This window comes from Electrona antarctica, assembly GCF_951216825.1.
Source record: "Electrona antarctica genome assembly, chromosome: 10".
Lineage (NCBI taxonomy): Eukaryota > Metazoa > Chordata > Actinopteri > Myctophiformes > Myctophidae > Electrona > Electrona antarctica.
The window spans coordinates 10,489,557-10,505,571 of NC_136791.1; the positions used below are offsets into that span (position 1 = coordinate 10,489,557).

The 16,015-nt window shown below is 43.1% G+C and overlaps 1 protein-coding gene across 4 annotated transcripts in view; it reads right to left on the reverse strand.

Moving 5' to 3' along the window:
- The window catches only part of rasgrp3 (RAS guanyl releasing protein 3 (calcium and DAG-regulated)), a 59,313-nt gene that overhangs the window by 3,378 nt on the left and 39,920 nt on the right, over positions 1-16,015 (reverse strand). For all 4 annotated transcript variants that reach the window (XM_079512397.1, XM_079512399.1, XM_079512398.1 and 1 more), the window contains 8 exons: positions 15,261-15,539; positions 13,291-13,371; positions 11,964-12,074; positions 11,508-11,623; positions 5,744-5,891; positions 3,664-3,700; positions 2,313-2,462; positions 861-1,252 (listed from right to left, as the gene is read on the reverse strand). In XM_079512397.1, the coding sequence (XP_079368523.1) occupies positions 861-1,252; positions 2,313-2,462; positions 3,664-3,700; positions 5,744-5,891; positions 11,508-11,623; positions 11,964-12,074; positions 13,291-13,371; positions 15,261-15,539 (1,314 nt within the window). The remainder of the gene's footprint in view (positions 1-860; positions 1,253-2,312; positions 2,463-3,663; positions 3,701-5,743; positions 5,892-11,507; positions 11,624-11,963; positions 12,075-13,290; positions 13,372-15,260; positions 15,540-16,015) is intronic.

Genomic DNA, 16,015 nt, shown 5'->3' on the forward strand with positions numbered 1-16,015 from the left:
GATTGGCTAAGATTGCCTTCCAAAGTCTTCAGGAGTGGCCCGTTTTGTACAAAATGCTGCACATGTCCTGCTCATCCAGAATTCTATCCTCAGAGATGCTATGAGTGATCTGACTCTGCATTTCAACACAATGAAGAAAATTGTTGCAAAAAACAAACAAACATGTTTATATCACTCCTAAACATTTTGCCAAACATCACACACACTCCTATCCTCCTGGTGGAGACCTGTGCCCAGAAGGGCACTTTTTCTAGTTACATTATGAGTTGCTACACGCCATCAAGGCCCGCCAAAATGCATTTTGGTCGACTAAATCAACTGTAGATTTAGACAAAACAAAACAACAAAATCCTATGATATTTAGTCAACTAAAACTAGACTAAAATGTGACTTGTATGGAATTGTATTAAAAAGACTATGAATATGCAGAAAGGGGGACAAATCTCAACTGGTTTGAAAAAAAAGGAACACACCAATTGTGCAAATGCACTTTGTGTACCGGTACGTTATTGTAATTTGAAAGTTTCACCGATAATATTTCACCACTATTGATTGCGCAATAATAATGTGATAATAATGGCTTACATTAACAACAACAATAAGCTCAACATACTGTAAATATAATAATAACATAATATAATAATACAAAATAATGTAATATATCGGTATCGAACAATTTGCATATTATCGGATATCGACATCGGCCTAAATTTCAAGATTGTGCATCATTTGAATTTATAGCTAACAAAATCACTAACATCTTAATGCATCGCAGACAATATGAAAGCTGTCTATGTAATAAAATGATTCATAACTTCTGGACAGTTTCTGATGGAGAAAAAGAGAAAAGGCGTACAAACCTTCCCTCGGTGTGTTGTATTCCCATTCTGTACGATGCCTACCGGTCCCTCCGTCTGTTCCTGGGAGTCCCTCCTGCCGCGGACCGGCACACCCTGCTGCTTCCCGGTTTCGTGGTTCTCCCAGCGGGCAAAGCCTTTGTTCTTGGAGGCCTTCCGGTGGGGTCGATACCGCATCTTGGGAAAGGTGTGGGAGCCGCTGTCCGTAGACCCCCAGCTGTGCTGCTGCTCGGACCACAGGGGAGACTCGGTCTGCGTGGCCTGGCTCGTGGTGGCCCGTTGCAGGCGCACAGATATCCGCTGGGCCGAGCCCGTCATCAGGGTGATGGACTGGCCGTCCCGCGTGGGGACACCCACGGGCGCCACCGGCGGGAACGCAAATATGTCGTCCTCATCTGGCAGGAGAAAGGACAACGGGAATATAATTTGTGGATTAAAACCCATTTTGGGCGGGAACCCCTTTTGGTGTTAGCATTATGTTATGCTTTAGCTATTGAAAAATAGCAGATCTACAAGCTTGTAGGTCTTTTGAAAAACCGAAGAACGACTGACATAGAAACATATCTTTTTCAGAAAGATGTCAGGATGTAGAAGACATTTTTAGAATCTGATCTCAGGTCAAAATGGGGCGGGGGGGGGGGGGGGGGGGGGTCAGGGGGGGGGGGTCACCCTGGCTGACAATCCGTCTTATTTAGTTTATTCTATTCCTACACGCTGTATACTTACATTCTAGTCGTTTTAGGCATGCCATTTTTATACCATCTTCCATCATGACATGTACATATTATGTAACCTTTTACATTCTCTCAGAATGTAACCCAATTAGTATTAGTATTGGTTGTCAATTATTTGTTATTTAACTTAATGTGCACAACTTCATTAATTTGGTTATCTTACGAGTTACACATTTTTGCAACTTTGGTTACCATTGCGAGCGTAAACTGTGCTAAGCAGTCTTTACACGTCAACCATTAAGGTATCACCTCAGCCTACTTGGAACCCCGACGGGGCCGGAGCCACCGAAACAGTACCAGGGACCAGGTACTTTGGCCTAATGGAAAAGCAAAGAAGGAGGGTAGAGCTGTGGCGAGGCGAACTGATACTATGCGAAGGGAAAGCAACATAAGTGATTTATACATATCAGTGCTTCTCAATCTTTTCAGGCCGTGACCCCCCAAAATAATCATGTTTGAACTGGGGACCCACGCCCCCACCCTGACAAGCACTTGGAATTGTAGGAGTTGAGGCATTACATTTTGTTTGACTCGGTTCCACAGATAAATATTGTGAAAATAGCATGGCATTCTTCACACATTTTTCCTATTTCTTATATTATTTGAAAAAGTCTGGGGATGACAGGCAAATAATAATGTGGGGGCCCCACTGGGGGTCACGACCCACAGGTTGAGAACCACTGATTTATATTATGATTTATAATGTATAGATGGAACACACCTTTACAGCTGGTCAACGCAGGACTACTGGGCAACGAGCAGTGGGTGAGAACTCCTTGGGAGACACTTCCTAACGAGGTGGAGTGGAGCAGCTTCCGACAGGCCAGCACCAACAGCTCCCGGCACTGTTTATGGCAGTTCACTCCACAGTCTGCAATGCAAGTTAAAGATAAGCCAACTAGCACATTTTCCAATAATGTCATTGCTGTACAGTAGATTAGCATGAAGACCAATTAACAAAGACCCGATTTTGGTCATTGTGCACATACACTGAAGAAATGTTTTGTGTATTGTCCCAAAACATATGACTACTTTGGACTTAGCCAACATACCTAATGGCACAATATATGGTATTATTGCGACCGAAGGTCACATTTAGTATGAAAACCTGCGTCTCCCGTCTTGCCAATCCATCACGCCTCGTGACATCTCGTGACATCATGGAGGCCCTTAGATCTCCATATATGGATCTGACCTCGTGACATCACGTGACATCATGGAGACCTTAACACCTCCTCCAAATATGGTCACGCCTCGTGACATCACGCCACGTGACACGTCACGCCACCATATATGGCCATTTCCATATATGAAGATCACAACACTGACCTCATCTAACCCTGCATAACCATACATGGAGAAGACTGGATCATCACCTAGATCTGCATATATGGAGCCGGCCAGCAACTCTACATCTGACCTCAAACCTCAAACCCTTAGATCTCCCATATATGGAGTTGACCCGTTCTGACATTCCATACAGTATGTTGATCCCTCCCCACCTGTCCTTCCTGTTCTGACATTCCATATGTTGATCTGAGCTCATTAAACCCTGTACACTCAAGACACGCTCCATATATGGCCAGTACAGAATTCCATTCCATATGTTGATCTGACCCCCCATGCCTCCTATAACTCATGATGTGTGATGGTATCGCATGCCAAAGAATAGAAGATCTACAAGCTCAGTGCGATGCGTTGTGAGCTTGCGGATCAGTTTTTTTCCGGCAGACTCGTCACATGACTTACTGTAGTATAAATCAGGCTTTAGCAACTATAGTTCAGTGTATACTGGTAGTTGTTGTATGAACCGGCCATTAACCCATTTTGGGCGGGAACCCCTTTTGGTGTTAGCATTATGTTCTGCTTTAGCTATTGAAAAATAGCAGATCTACAAGCTCATAGCGCGGCACCGAGTGGCGCGCTATGAACTTGTAGGTCTGCTATTTTTGAAAAATCAAAAAAAAAAAAAAAAAATCTTTTTTTTTCAAAAGGGCACAATGCCAAAAGGGCAGGGGGTGCTCTAGCACCCCCTAGTGTCTATCTGTGCACGCCACTGATCAAAAGCATACCTTTGCACTTGTAGCCCTGTTTGATGATGCCCCAGAGCTGCAGGCGCAGCAGGTCCAATGTGTGGTGGGGGGAGGGGTGAGGGGTGGGGTGGGAACGGTTGGTAAAACAAAAGAATGTTACAATATGAAATGGAGGAAGTATGTTCACACTACAAATTTGTGGGCAGGCCACTGGGCCATAAACAGGATACAATCCCTCACAACACCCTTCCTGTAACCCTATGAAAACGTGCAACGGTGTGTGTGTGTATGTGTGTGTGTGTGTGTGTGTGTGTGTGTGTGTGTGTGTGTGTGTGTGTGTGTGTGTGTGTGGTATGGGGTTGTATGCATTTGTGAGAACAAGAACAAGTCATTTCCATTGCTGATGCAGCCCAAATAATCACTATTCCATAAAGATACAGCCATCTGAGCCATCTACCAGCTAGATGTGTCGGGTAGATTGAATCAGCTTTATCTGAAAATAGCCTGTATGAATAATGTGTCAGGGAAGCAGTGAACAAAGTTGGACTAACTCAGGTTATCTGACTTATGTATCAACACACAGTGTAATCTAGTCTACGTAGACCAGTGGTCCTCCACTTTTTAATGTCAAGGACCCTCAAATAGATATGCATTCTGAGCCAGGGAGTCATAAGAGAAGATTTGTCAAAATGTGTCGGCATAAATAAAATAGGGCGTAAGGGTTTAAACTGTTCATAATTTTAGTGGGGACCCCCTTGAACCCCTCAAGGATCCCAGGGGTACCTGGATCCCAGTTTGAGATCCAGTGACCTCCTAGACCTACAGGACAATAACTATGGACAGGTTTTCCTGGTGGCAAGTGGAGGACACGGATTCCTAGACAAACAAGTAGCCCACTTGCCAAGTACTAAGACAACTTAATGAAGCCTTAACTGGGACCTTTACAAAGTTACAGTGTGCAGACTTCTATTTCTTATATTACTAAAACAACTTACTATTAAAGCAACAACCCATTAAGACCTGAGGTGGGTTCCACAAAAGTCTTTGTTTTCTGAAAAACCTAGGTTGCTCTATATGCGTTAGTCTTATATGTAATGCCATTGCCGTGATTCCAAACGATATTTGTTTGGTGGGTAGATCTTGTTGAGCTTGTCATTTTGAAAGTAGATCTCAAGTCAAAAAAGTGTGGGCACCTCTGCTCTATATCGTTGCTGGGCAGAAACCTCTCATCTCCATATTTTAACTTTCTGTGTTTTCTCGTGAATGAATGCCCTACTACTTGATCATACTACAGCGACACACCAACGCATCAAAAGTGGCACGTCTGGCCCGGGCTGGCCTAGCGGTCCGGACACCTAAACTGGTAATCCCGATCCCGACGACCTTTGCTGCATGTCTTCCCCTCCATCTCTCTCCCCGTTTCCTGACAACGTACTGTACATCTATCTATTTATTGGGGCGGCGGTGGCTCAGGGATAGAGTGGCTGGATGGAAACCGCAGTTCGAACCCGGGCTCCCCCAGAGTTAGTGTCGAAGTGTCCTTGAGCAAGACACTGAACCCCTAATTGCTCCTGATGTTCTGGTTGGTGCCTTGCATGGTTTCCGCCGCCATCGGTGTATGAATGTGTGTGTGAACGGGTGAATGTATAATGCATAATCTATGTAAAGCGCCTTGGATAAAGGCGCTATATAAATGCACCATTTATCTATCAACAAAGGCAAAAAGCCCCCCAAAAATATCTAAGTGGCAGATCTACGCAACGCATGTTGAGCTTGTAGATCTGATACTTTTGCTACTTTGAATTTGAAATTGAATCCAGAAAGTAACAGTTTTGAACATATGAGGTTTCCACCCGACAGAGACGCTAAAATCCAAAATAACACAGATGCTTTTCCGGGATTAATATGTTAATGGCAATGCTAGAGACAGAGATTTGGAGAGGGCTGTCGTACACATTGAATAGATCATGCATGTTGACAACATATTGATATTGATTGATATTTCACTGGAATGTTTTAGTTTGTCTTCTATTCAGCACGCACACCATGGTTGAGTCACTTTCAATTGGAGCAATAGTAGATCAACACATGGACATGGACATGGACTTCAGAAACTTACAAATCCAGCACAGTGTTCACAGAAGGTAGGCTTCAGGTATGTCATCTCCTGGAAACTGTGGATGAAGCCAGGGCCCATCTTACACTGGAGCAATGGGTTGGCACGCAGGAAATAGGCCATCATCTCATCCTTACTGATCAATCCATCTCTGAGAGAGAGAGAGAGAGAGAGAGAGAGAGAGAGAGAGAGAAATATACACAAGTTCAAGTCTGACTCCTGTCTCCTGGCATGTCCCTTCTGTCTGACCTTGTCTTTCTACACTCTACTAGCCAATGAAGAAATAAGAGTAACAGCAACAGGTGCATGCCAATGCTTCATTAAACCACTAGGGTGCAGTGTTTTAAAGCAGAAGACATATCTGCCTTCACCTTGAAGTAAAATTGTATGCACATTCATTTCTACCATCTTCATGTCAAAGCCACAGAATGCCAAATCCAAATTCTCCCAGAACTAGTACTAGTATTTACGGTATTTGGCCACTCATACAGTTGATCGTAGCATTCCTCTAAATTAAATGGATCCGTAAATGGATCTTGGGCTCTGATTATATTGTCATGACAGATGGTTAGTGGCCCCCTACTTATTTATATGGAGTCGTCAGCTCGCCCTGGCTGCTCCCCAAACAAAAGCCATGTGCTGGGAGGCAGGCCAGGGCTAGAAGTCTCATCAGGCAACTCAGTGTCAGCACAGCTGATGAGAAGAGGGAGTAGGAACCAACCAGAGGCATGTCCCTCCCTCTGGCCCCCTTCAGAATGATACACTGGTGAAGTTCATAATGTTTTTTGTTTCATGTCAATTTCATGTTTCTATGTTTCTCTACTTTGTTTCAATGTGTATTGAGGTGATTTATGTTTGATTGACTGATTGATTGATTGATTAAGGTCACAGTAACCTCTGAACAGCTGAAGCCTGATCTGTTGATGAGCAAGTGGTGGTTTCGATCACTGTTAATTAGCAGAGCAGGGCAGAGCCAGTTCATTCTGAGAAGAGAGCTTCAGCGTGCAACAGCTAAAGTGCATTGCTGCTGCCATAATGTAGATCTGCTGTTTTAAGAGTCCAGCTCAAATGATATCAGTTAAAAGTCAAAATACTGATTAAAGATTCCTCCGTTTATTCCCCCCAGAGTGGATGCGGCCAATGAGGTATATTTGTTACATTTGTTTGTTTATTGTAACCTGTGTTGTTCATGATTATTGTTCTCGAGATGAGAATATTGTACTGAATATAGATTCAGATTCAAGATTCAATAATTTATTGCCATGTCAGTCAAGTTGATAGGAATTTGTCTTGGTTCATACTCAACATATACAGACAACCATAGATACAAAAACAAGAAGGACAATACGATACAAAAACCAGCAGCATAGGGATTACATTCCGTTTTTTAAAGTGCTATATGCATATTGCTACATACATACATTCATCAGCCCAACTGTACCTAATGGGTCAAGTTCAGATGTCTAATGGCTACGAGGTAAGTGCTATCTCTGAAGCGAGATATTGAGCTCTTGATGCTTCTATATCTCCTGCCTGATGGGAGGAGATTGAAGAGGTAATGTGCAGGATGGGAGTTGTCTGCTATGATTTTTTTGGCCTTCCTAATTATTCTGGTGGAGTAGAGTGAGGAAAGTGTAGGGAGGCTACATCCAATGGTTTTTGATGCACGGCGTACTACTCTTTCCAGCTTCGATTTGTCTTGAGAGGTTGTGTGACCTTCTCCAGGAAGTGTTCTTACCTGGAGAAGGTAAGAACACTTTCAATAGTGGCCCTATATAAGTGAGTCATGGCTGCTTGGCTGACTTTAAACTTCTTAAGCTGCCGCAGGAAATAGAGACACTGGTGTGATTTACTTATTATGAGACTGGTGTTGAGATCCCATGATAAGGATTCGTGGATGGTGGTCCCGAGGAACCGGAAGGAGGAGACTCTTTCTACCTCTTCCCCATTGATGAAGAGGGGGAGGAGGGGATGTATGTTGTGTTTATGTTTATAGTTCTCACGGCATTTGACATGTGGCGTTTACGCTAATAAATGTCTGTACAACAAAGAAAGCCTTGTGTTCGTATCTATCTACCGGAGGGGACTACAGTGAGAACTCAGCCTGCTCGACACGAGGTGAAGGGGCCTGTCTGTGCCTACCGTCGACCGAGCTGCAAGCAAGTTTCCATGGTTCACCTACAGTGACTTCCAGCATCAAACAAATAAGACTGTGACTACACTGGGATCCCAGCAAGTGGAGTTCGGGAGCTTTGGATGGTTAAGCCAACAAGAAGTAACACATTTAAAACAAGTTAAATGTTCTAGTATTTTGCACATGTTTTTCGATGTTCAAGTTGTTGTTATTATTATTATTATTATTATTTCATTTAAAGTTCATGAGGATTGTGAAATAATTTATGATACTTAGGATTACAAGGAGCTTAAAGGTTTGACGTCAAGAACCAATGAAGCCACAAGTCTCGAAGAGAGAAAGGATGCTGAACTTACCATCATAGGTATTGTCCAAAGAGCAACCTTCTCTGAAGAAATCCAGAGTCTTCAACACAAGAAGGAGATAAGCAAGGATAAGACCTGCAAACTGCACCGTCTGAATCCCTTCTTGCACATCAAGCATCCAGCAATCTTGCCGAAGACCAGCCACATATCAATGTTACTGATCAACCACTACCATCAAAGGGTGGAACACCAAGGGCGAGGCATAACAATGAATGAGTTGAGATCAAACGGCATCTGGATCCTTGGATGTAGTCAAGCTGTGTCCTCCTACATCTATAAGTGTGTCAAGTGTAGGAAGTTCAGGAGGTGTACAGAGGAACAAAAGATGACGGCTTTACCCCGTGAGCGATTGGAAACAACTCCTCCCTTTACCTATTGTGGTATGGACTGCTTTGGGCCGTTCCATGTCAAGGATGGAAGAAAGGAGCTGAAGCGCTATGGGCTGCTATTCACCTGTCTTTGCTCTCGTGCTGTGCACATTGAACTCCTTGATGACATGACGACCGATGCATTTATTAATGCACTTCGCTCCTTCATTGCCCTACGTGGAAACGTCCGCCAACTGAAATCTGACCATGGTACTAACTTTGTTGGTGCAAGACGTGAGTTCCTGGAAGCTGTGAAGGACATGGATCAAGAATCCTTAAAGCAACTAGGCTGTGAGTTTGTCATGAACCCTCCATCTGCGAGCCATATGGGTGGAGCCTGGGAAAGGCAAATCAGAACAATAAGGAGTGTGTTGACATCCATCCTGGATAAGTCATCCCAAAGACTTGACAGTTCATCCTTGCGAACTTACCTGTACGAAGTCATGGCATATCATAAACAGCAGGCCTTTAACAGCACACTTACTCAGTGACCCGGCTGGGCCACAGCCTCTTACGCCTAACCACATCCTGACGATGAAGTCTTCAATAGTATTGCCACCACCAGGAGACTTTGTGAAGGAAGACCTTTATCTACGCAAAAGATGGCGAAGAGTGCAATATCTAGCCAACAAGTTTTGGTCTAGGTGGAAGAAGGAGTACCTGTTGAACCTGCAACAGAGGCAGAAATGGCACAAGACCCGCAGAAATGCAAAGATCAACGATATAGTGATTGTGAAAGACGACACTGCACCACGAAATGAGTGGAAACTAGTTTCCACTCATTCAAGGTCATTCAAGGTCACGGATGTGCACCCTGGTGAAGATGGATGTGTGAGGAAGCTACAATTGCTGATTGGTAATTCAGCACTGGATGGCCAAGGAAAGAGACTCACCAAGCCAGTCTACTTGGAGAGGCCTATCCACAAGACGGTTACCGAAGCCGACGAAGCCGACTAAGCAACCTCTACCTCTGCACTCCATACACTAGTGCTCATAACACACTACATGACACTACTTTAAAAAGTCATTATAAAAATGTAAAGTTCATTAAAGAAATCCAAGTGATTTCGTTGGGAGTGTAGCTGTCATCAAGATTAAAAGCTGCCTTCAGAATTAAAAGTATTTTTTTATAAATAAGTACATAAAGTTAAGAAGTTCATAATGTTTTTTGTTTCATGTCAATTTCATGTTTCAACATTTGTTTGTTTATTGTAACCTGTGTTGTTCATGATTATTGTTCTCTATGAGAATAATAATAATAAAAAAAGCTCAGTGGCCTTGTGGTTAGAGTGTCCACCCTGAGACTGGGAGGTCGGGGTTCAATCCCCGACCGGGTCATACCAAAGACTGTAAAAATGGGACCCAGTGCCTCCCTGCTTGACACTCAGCATCAAGGGTTGGGTTGGATTGGGGGTAAGTCCGTGCGACATACTAGCGTCATGTCCAGGGGGTGTACTTGTACATCAAGCTGCCTCACGCTACAGAAACAGGAGATAGGCTCCTGCCCTATGGGCCTCATGGCCCGAGCCATGAGGCCAAGGCTACTTTCACATTCATTCATTCATGAGAATATTGTACTGAATGTATGTTGTGTTTATGTTTTTAGTTCTCAGAAAGCATGCCTTGTGATCGTATCCATCTACCGGAGGGGACTACATGGTGGTTCCATCATCTCAGAACCATGGCGCCGACGGGACTATTTATGAACGCATTTCATCATAATGGGGATTTGGATTTACTGTATGGAAGATAGATCACTCACAACATGGAGAATCAGTATATTTATAATAAGTCTAATAAACCTTTAGGTGGGGATAGTTAGTTTCTCTATTTGGGCATAATGTGAGAATGTTGGTCTGATATTGTCTAAAAACAAAAACAAAAATTATAATCATATATTCATCATAATCATATTCTCCAAATTATTTCACAGGCTATTCACGGATATCATTCCTGGGGGCTAGTCTTGGCCCACGGGCCACCTGTTGCCTACCCCTGACACACAGGCTTTACTGTCCTCCAGGTCTGGGTCTCCTTGTACTCCTGAGTGATCAGTGAGGCTTCCCTAGACTGGCCACAGGCTTTTTTTCCCCCGCTTACAACCATATTTTGCACATAGGCTCAAGGTGGGATTGGAATATTTTCCGTAGCTGAACCAAATCAGACAGAGAGAGAGGATGGAGTGGTGCTTGCGTGCTTGCGTGCGTGCGTGCGTGCGTGCGTGCGTGCGTGCGTGCGTGCGTGCGTGAAAGGAAGGAAGGAAGGAAGGAAGGAGAACAGAACCATCTAGGTAACTTAAATGTGTGAAAAGCAAAGCTAAATGTGTGAAGAAATGTGTTATAGTGCAGTTAGAAGACGTGTTTGCATGAGGGCTTATGTGATATTTGATGGAGTCATGAAAGACCACTCCCTCTATGATATTCCTTGGCCAGAAAAGACTATATCTGGAGAGAAGGAGAGAAATACAAAAGAAAGACTAGATACAGGAATAAGAGAGTAAGTGAGAGCAAGAAACCCTTCTCTTGCTGTCTCTTTGTGGATCTTTGTACTGAGCACCATTGAAACTTGAATGTTATGCATAGTTTATACCCCACGCGACATATCTGTGTCGTTTTAGATTTGGGCTATATATATATATATACATCTCCTACCTATCATAATGTATTTAAGTTCCGGACCATATTAAAGTCACATAAGAATTTATAAAAATGTCATAAATATAGAATATTAATATGTCAGGTGTGCTGTGAACAAAACACAAAACTCCTTATTTAACATCTTTTTATGTTTGTAAACAAACAAACAAACGTAACAGAGTGTTTCTGCATGGCAGTATTGATACTTTTACTTTTGATACTTTTTACTTTTACTTAACAGGTGAATATGTTTTCCACACTTACTGGTCTTTGTCCAGAACACAGAAGGAGTCCAGGAAGGGAAAGTTGGCAGCAATGCTCTCAAAATCCTCTTGAGAGATGTAGCCATCGTGGTCATGGTCATAATTCCTGAATACAGACTTCCCAGAATCAGAAAGAATAAATAAAAATAAAGTACATAACTTATATAATAGTGCACATAACAGTACGGTGGACTATCAGTACTTGCTTCGGGGCCTATTTGGTTAGGGGGAAAAATGGCTTGGAAATTACGAATTACGATATTGAAAGTAAAGCGTAGAAAATGGCTGTTTCTTCCCATGCCCTATCCCATTACAAAATGTCAAATGTTTTAATCAATGTGTACTCACAGTCTATTTATAATGCCATGCTCATATAAACACTTTACATTTTCTGTTATGTGAGCATTCATTTCAAAAGGGCTGGTGTGAATTGACCGCAAAAAGGATGCCCACTCACATCGACCACCTTCCTGATGTGCTTGTTGACCACAGAGGGGTCTGGCTTGGTGGTCACACCTGAGGCCCAGTCCAATGGAAGGGGCTTGTTGGGAGTTGTTGGAGAGGTAGGCTGTGGAGATGGAACACATACAGCACTCCATTACATGGCTATTCCACATGCAAAAAGCACAACTGTACTGGTTAGTTTCAAGTGAAATTGTGACCAGGCTGCAGTATATCTTTTCCAGTGTCAATGTCTCATACAAAGCAAAGAAAGGGTGGCAAAAGAATGTCTAAAACCACCGTAGCCAACACCCCAAACCCCAACCGGACCAAAGTGGTTTCATGTTGTTAACGTATATTAACCCAGTAATGTGTGCACACCCTTTTTTTTTTAAATATATATATACGGTACACCAGTAAGGAAGAAACACTGAGGGAGAAAACAAGCCAATAAAGAGCATAGGAAGAAACAACCATGACAGTGATTATAATGAGAATAGCCTCCTGTCTAAAAATAAATAGCCTACATTTTATAAAAAAATCACACCCGTGTGAACTGAGTGGTGTAAGGTTTTATATAGCATGATCAGCTGTGGTCTGACGTAATGTCTGACGTAATGAAATCACACAAAATATGTTAAGTAAAAAAAGCTATCATTTTTGATAAATGTATGTATCACACCCGGATGTGATTTCACAACTGGCTGTTTTTGCGCAGAGAAAATGACCACGGTTGCTACGGTCATCCAGTTCACCCGGGTGTGATTTAATTACGTCAGAAATTATTTTGAACATAGCAACCATGCTCATTTTTTTCTGCACACAAAAGCCAGTTGTAGGAGTGGTTTACACCACTCAAAAATCCTGTCAGGGGTGGTGAAATCTTACGTATGGGTTTACATAACCCAGCAACCTTTTTGATGAATTGAACATGGTGGACCCTGTTGGAAACAAGTGTAATGCTTAATTGGGTCGTCCACTCACAGTTAACAGCCTTTGTATTGAGTTTGTGCTCGAAATGTACTGTAATTCTGCAAACTGTTAATACATATTTCAATCAATCAATCAACCTTATAGGTATATTAGGCCACTGAAGCAAAGACTTGAGTTAAAAATGTTTGCTTTTTGATAAAAAAATTAAATAGCAGATCTACAAGCAATTTCTCGTTTTAATGTGTTAATAACAGCAACGGCCCCAGAGTGCTTCCCTGATGTGGACCATTTACATCTATGGTCCATTTACAACGGGTGAATCAATTGAACAAAAATAAATGCTCCCACTGTGTGTTGGGGCCTTTAGGTATGCCAGTATACAGACAGCACTATGCTTAGCAACAACTTACCAAAGATTTGGGGTTTCGTGGTTCCCTTAGCAGTGATAGCTCGTAAATCTCATCTTCTGTGTAGTAGAGGTCTAAAGAAAGCTGCAAAGGGGACAGATTTGCAAGTTATACTTGTGTGAAGTGAGCGGTGCCTTTGATGATCTGCTGCACCCGTGACATCACAGGGGGATAGATAGACATACACACAAAGCCACACGTTGGAGCGGTTAAAGGACCACTTCACCACTTTTCAACCTATCTTCATATAATAGGTCCTCACTAATAATCATGAAAAAACGGCGCAATTTTTTTCTACTCGGTCTGTGTCTCATAGGAGGGCTGTGGGCAGTTCAGAAACCGTCTTCCAGTGACATCATCGATGGGGAATACAAGCTAATAAAAACTGCAGGCTTTCTAGTCCTGAAAAGTTGCAATGCGAAAATGGAAGCCATCGTTCTCACGATAATGAAAATCTAAACATTTTTGTTTAAAAAATAATCTACCTAATGATGATGTCACTGGAAGACGGTTTCTAAACTGCCCACAGCCCTCCTATGAGACACAGACTGAGTAGAAGAAAATCGTGATTTTATCATGATTATTAGTGAGGACCTATTATATGAAGATAGGTTGAAAAGTGGTGAAGTGGTCCTTTAACACTGCTCAAAAAGACATCTTTGGACAGAATGGTGTGGAATTAAAGTAAAAGTGGTGAAGTGGTCCTTTAACACTGCTCAAAAAGACATCTTTGGACAGAATGGTGTGGAATTAAAGTAAAAGTGGTGAAGTGGTCCTTTAACACTGCTCAAAAAGACATCTTTGGACTGAATGGTGTGGAAGTGTAAAAGCGTGCATTAACTGTACGAGAGTAGGCAGTGATCTCCATCAAAATGTCCATTCAAATTAATCACACATCAATCACTGGATGACCCTCTGAGAACCCTTTCTGCCCCTTTCAAGATAATGCCTTATTCACCCATCACCGTTAGGCCTGTGACAATTATTAATCATCTAATCGCAATTATTTGAGATAATAATAATCACAGTACATGTTTGCATAATCGTCATAATCATTTCCATTTCATATATTTTCAAACTGGAAATAGCCGATCTATCGGCTATTTCATGTTTCATATTCATGTATTTTTGTTTGTTTATTTTAAGTATAAGGGTATTAAATGATGCAAGTTATTTGTCATATATGCCCTGTGCACCTTTTGTTTACAAAGCCTAAAAGCCAAACAGAAATAATTTGTTTATTCATAGCGCTCCAATGTTCAACGGCAGAAATGGAGTTGGAACAACAGATGCCCTGCCCTTCATGTCACTCTCGCCCTCCAAGCCAATCTACCTGAGCCTATTTATACCTGCCCAAAACCACCCAGAATCCACTATGCTTTTCGTATCCCTCCTCCGCCCCTGTCGCCATCCTTTTCCCTCTTGCTCTCTCATTATCTCTCTCCCTCTCTCTTTCTCCTCCCATAGGTTCCCGCAGGGGAATGAGTCTCCACGTGCCGCCAGAATTTCGCCACAACCTCCTCTCCAAAGACTCCAGGGTCGGCGACCCCCCCCCCCCCCCCCCCCCCCCCGGAACCTACGCCCCATTACATTCCATTAATTTATTGTTCAACAAATCCTTTAAACTTTCTCACGGTGTAGGCCTGGGCCGTGGCTCAGCGGTCCAGGCACCTTGGCTGGTAATCCAGTCTGGCAGTGTGCCGCGGGTTCGACTCCCGATCCCGACGGCCTTTACTGCATGTCACCCCCATCTCTCTCCCCATTTCCTGTCAGCCTACTGTCTGTCCCTCCATAAAAAAATATAAAATAAAGGCGAAAGCCACAAAAAATATATGTATATAAAAAATTTAAAAAGCTTTCTCACGGTGTGTTCATTCTGACTAGTGAAACGCAATTAAATTGTCAATCGTGCAATGATCTGAGTGACAATGCTCCAGTGAAACGTCATGGTGGTCGGTGACAGCCCCGCTCACCGTCAGCAGATAGATGAGGTCCATGTTGGGTTCCACGTGGGCCGCGGCGCTCTGCAGCGACACCAGCTCGTTGAAGGTGACGTACAGCTGCTGCATCTTCACCAGGTTCACCTTGCTGCCGCCGTCCACCCAGTCGGGGAAGACCACGTGCAGCGCAATGAGGTCTTTGAGGTGCACGCCCAGGATGGGGATCTTGAAGCCCTGGCACTCGTTGAAGGACTTGCGGTAGCCGGAGTAGTTGCCATTGGAGGAGACCAACTCTGTCATCTCGCTCCAGATCTGGTAGAGGGGGGAGGGGGTGAGTGTGTGTGTGTGTGTGTGTGTGTGTGTGTGTGTGTGTGTGTGTGTGTGTGTGTGTGTGTGTGTGTGTGTGAATGAGAAAGAGAAGGAGAAGGAGAAAAGAGTGAAGTTGGGGGGAGGGGGCATAAGGCAATATGTAGAGGATCAATAGAGGATTAGGACAGAATCAATATTCGTTAACACAGTCACTGGTTTAAACTTCCCGCCGTGCCTGTCCCCCATCACTCGTCATTTAAACTAACTAAAACCACTCTATTGTTACTCGTGCATCGTTTTGCAGAAATACAAACAGATCTCCAAATAGCAACATGATATTCCCTCTCCAAATTGTATGACAAAAAGGGCTCCTTTTCTGTTTTGCTCGCTCATACAGTTAACAGTTGTGCTGATTTTCGGGTTATAGAAAATATGTGACTTAATAATAATGTTGTAGAACATATTAATAATACCACTGA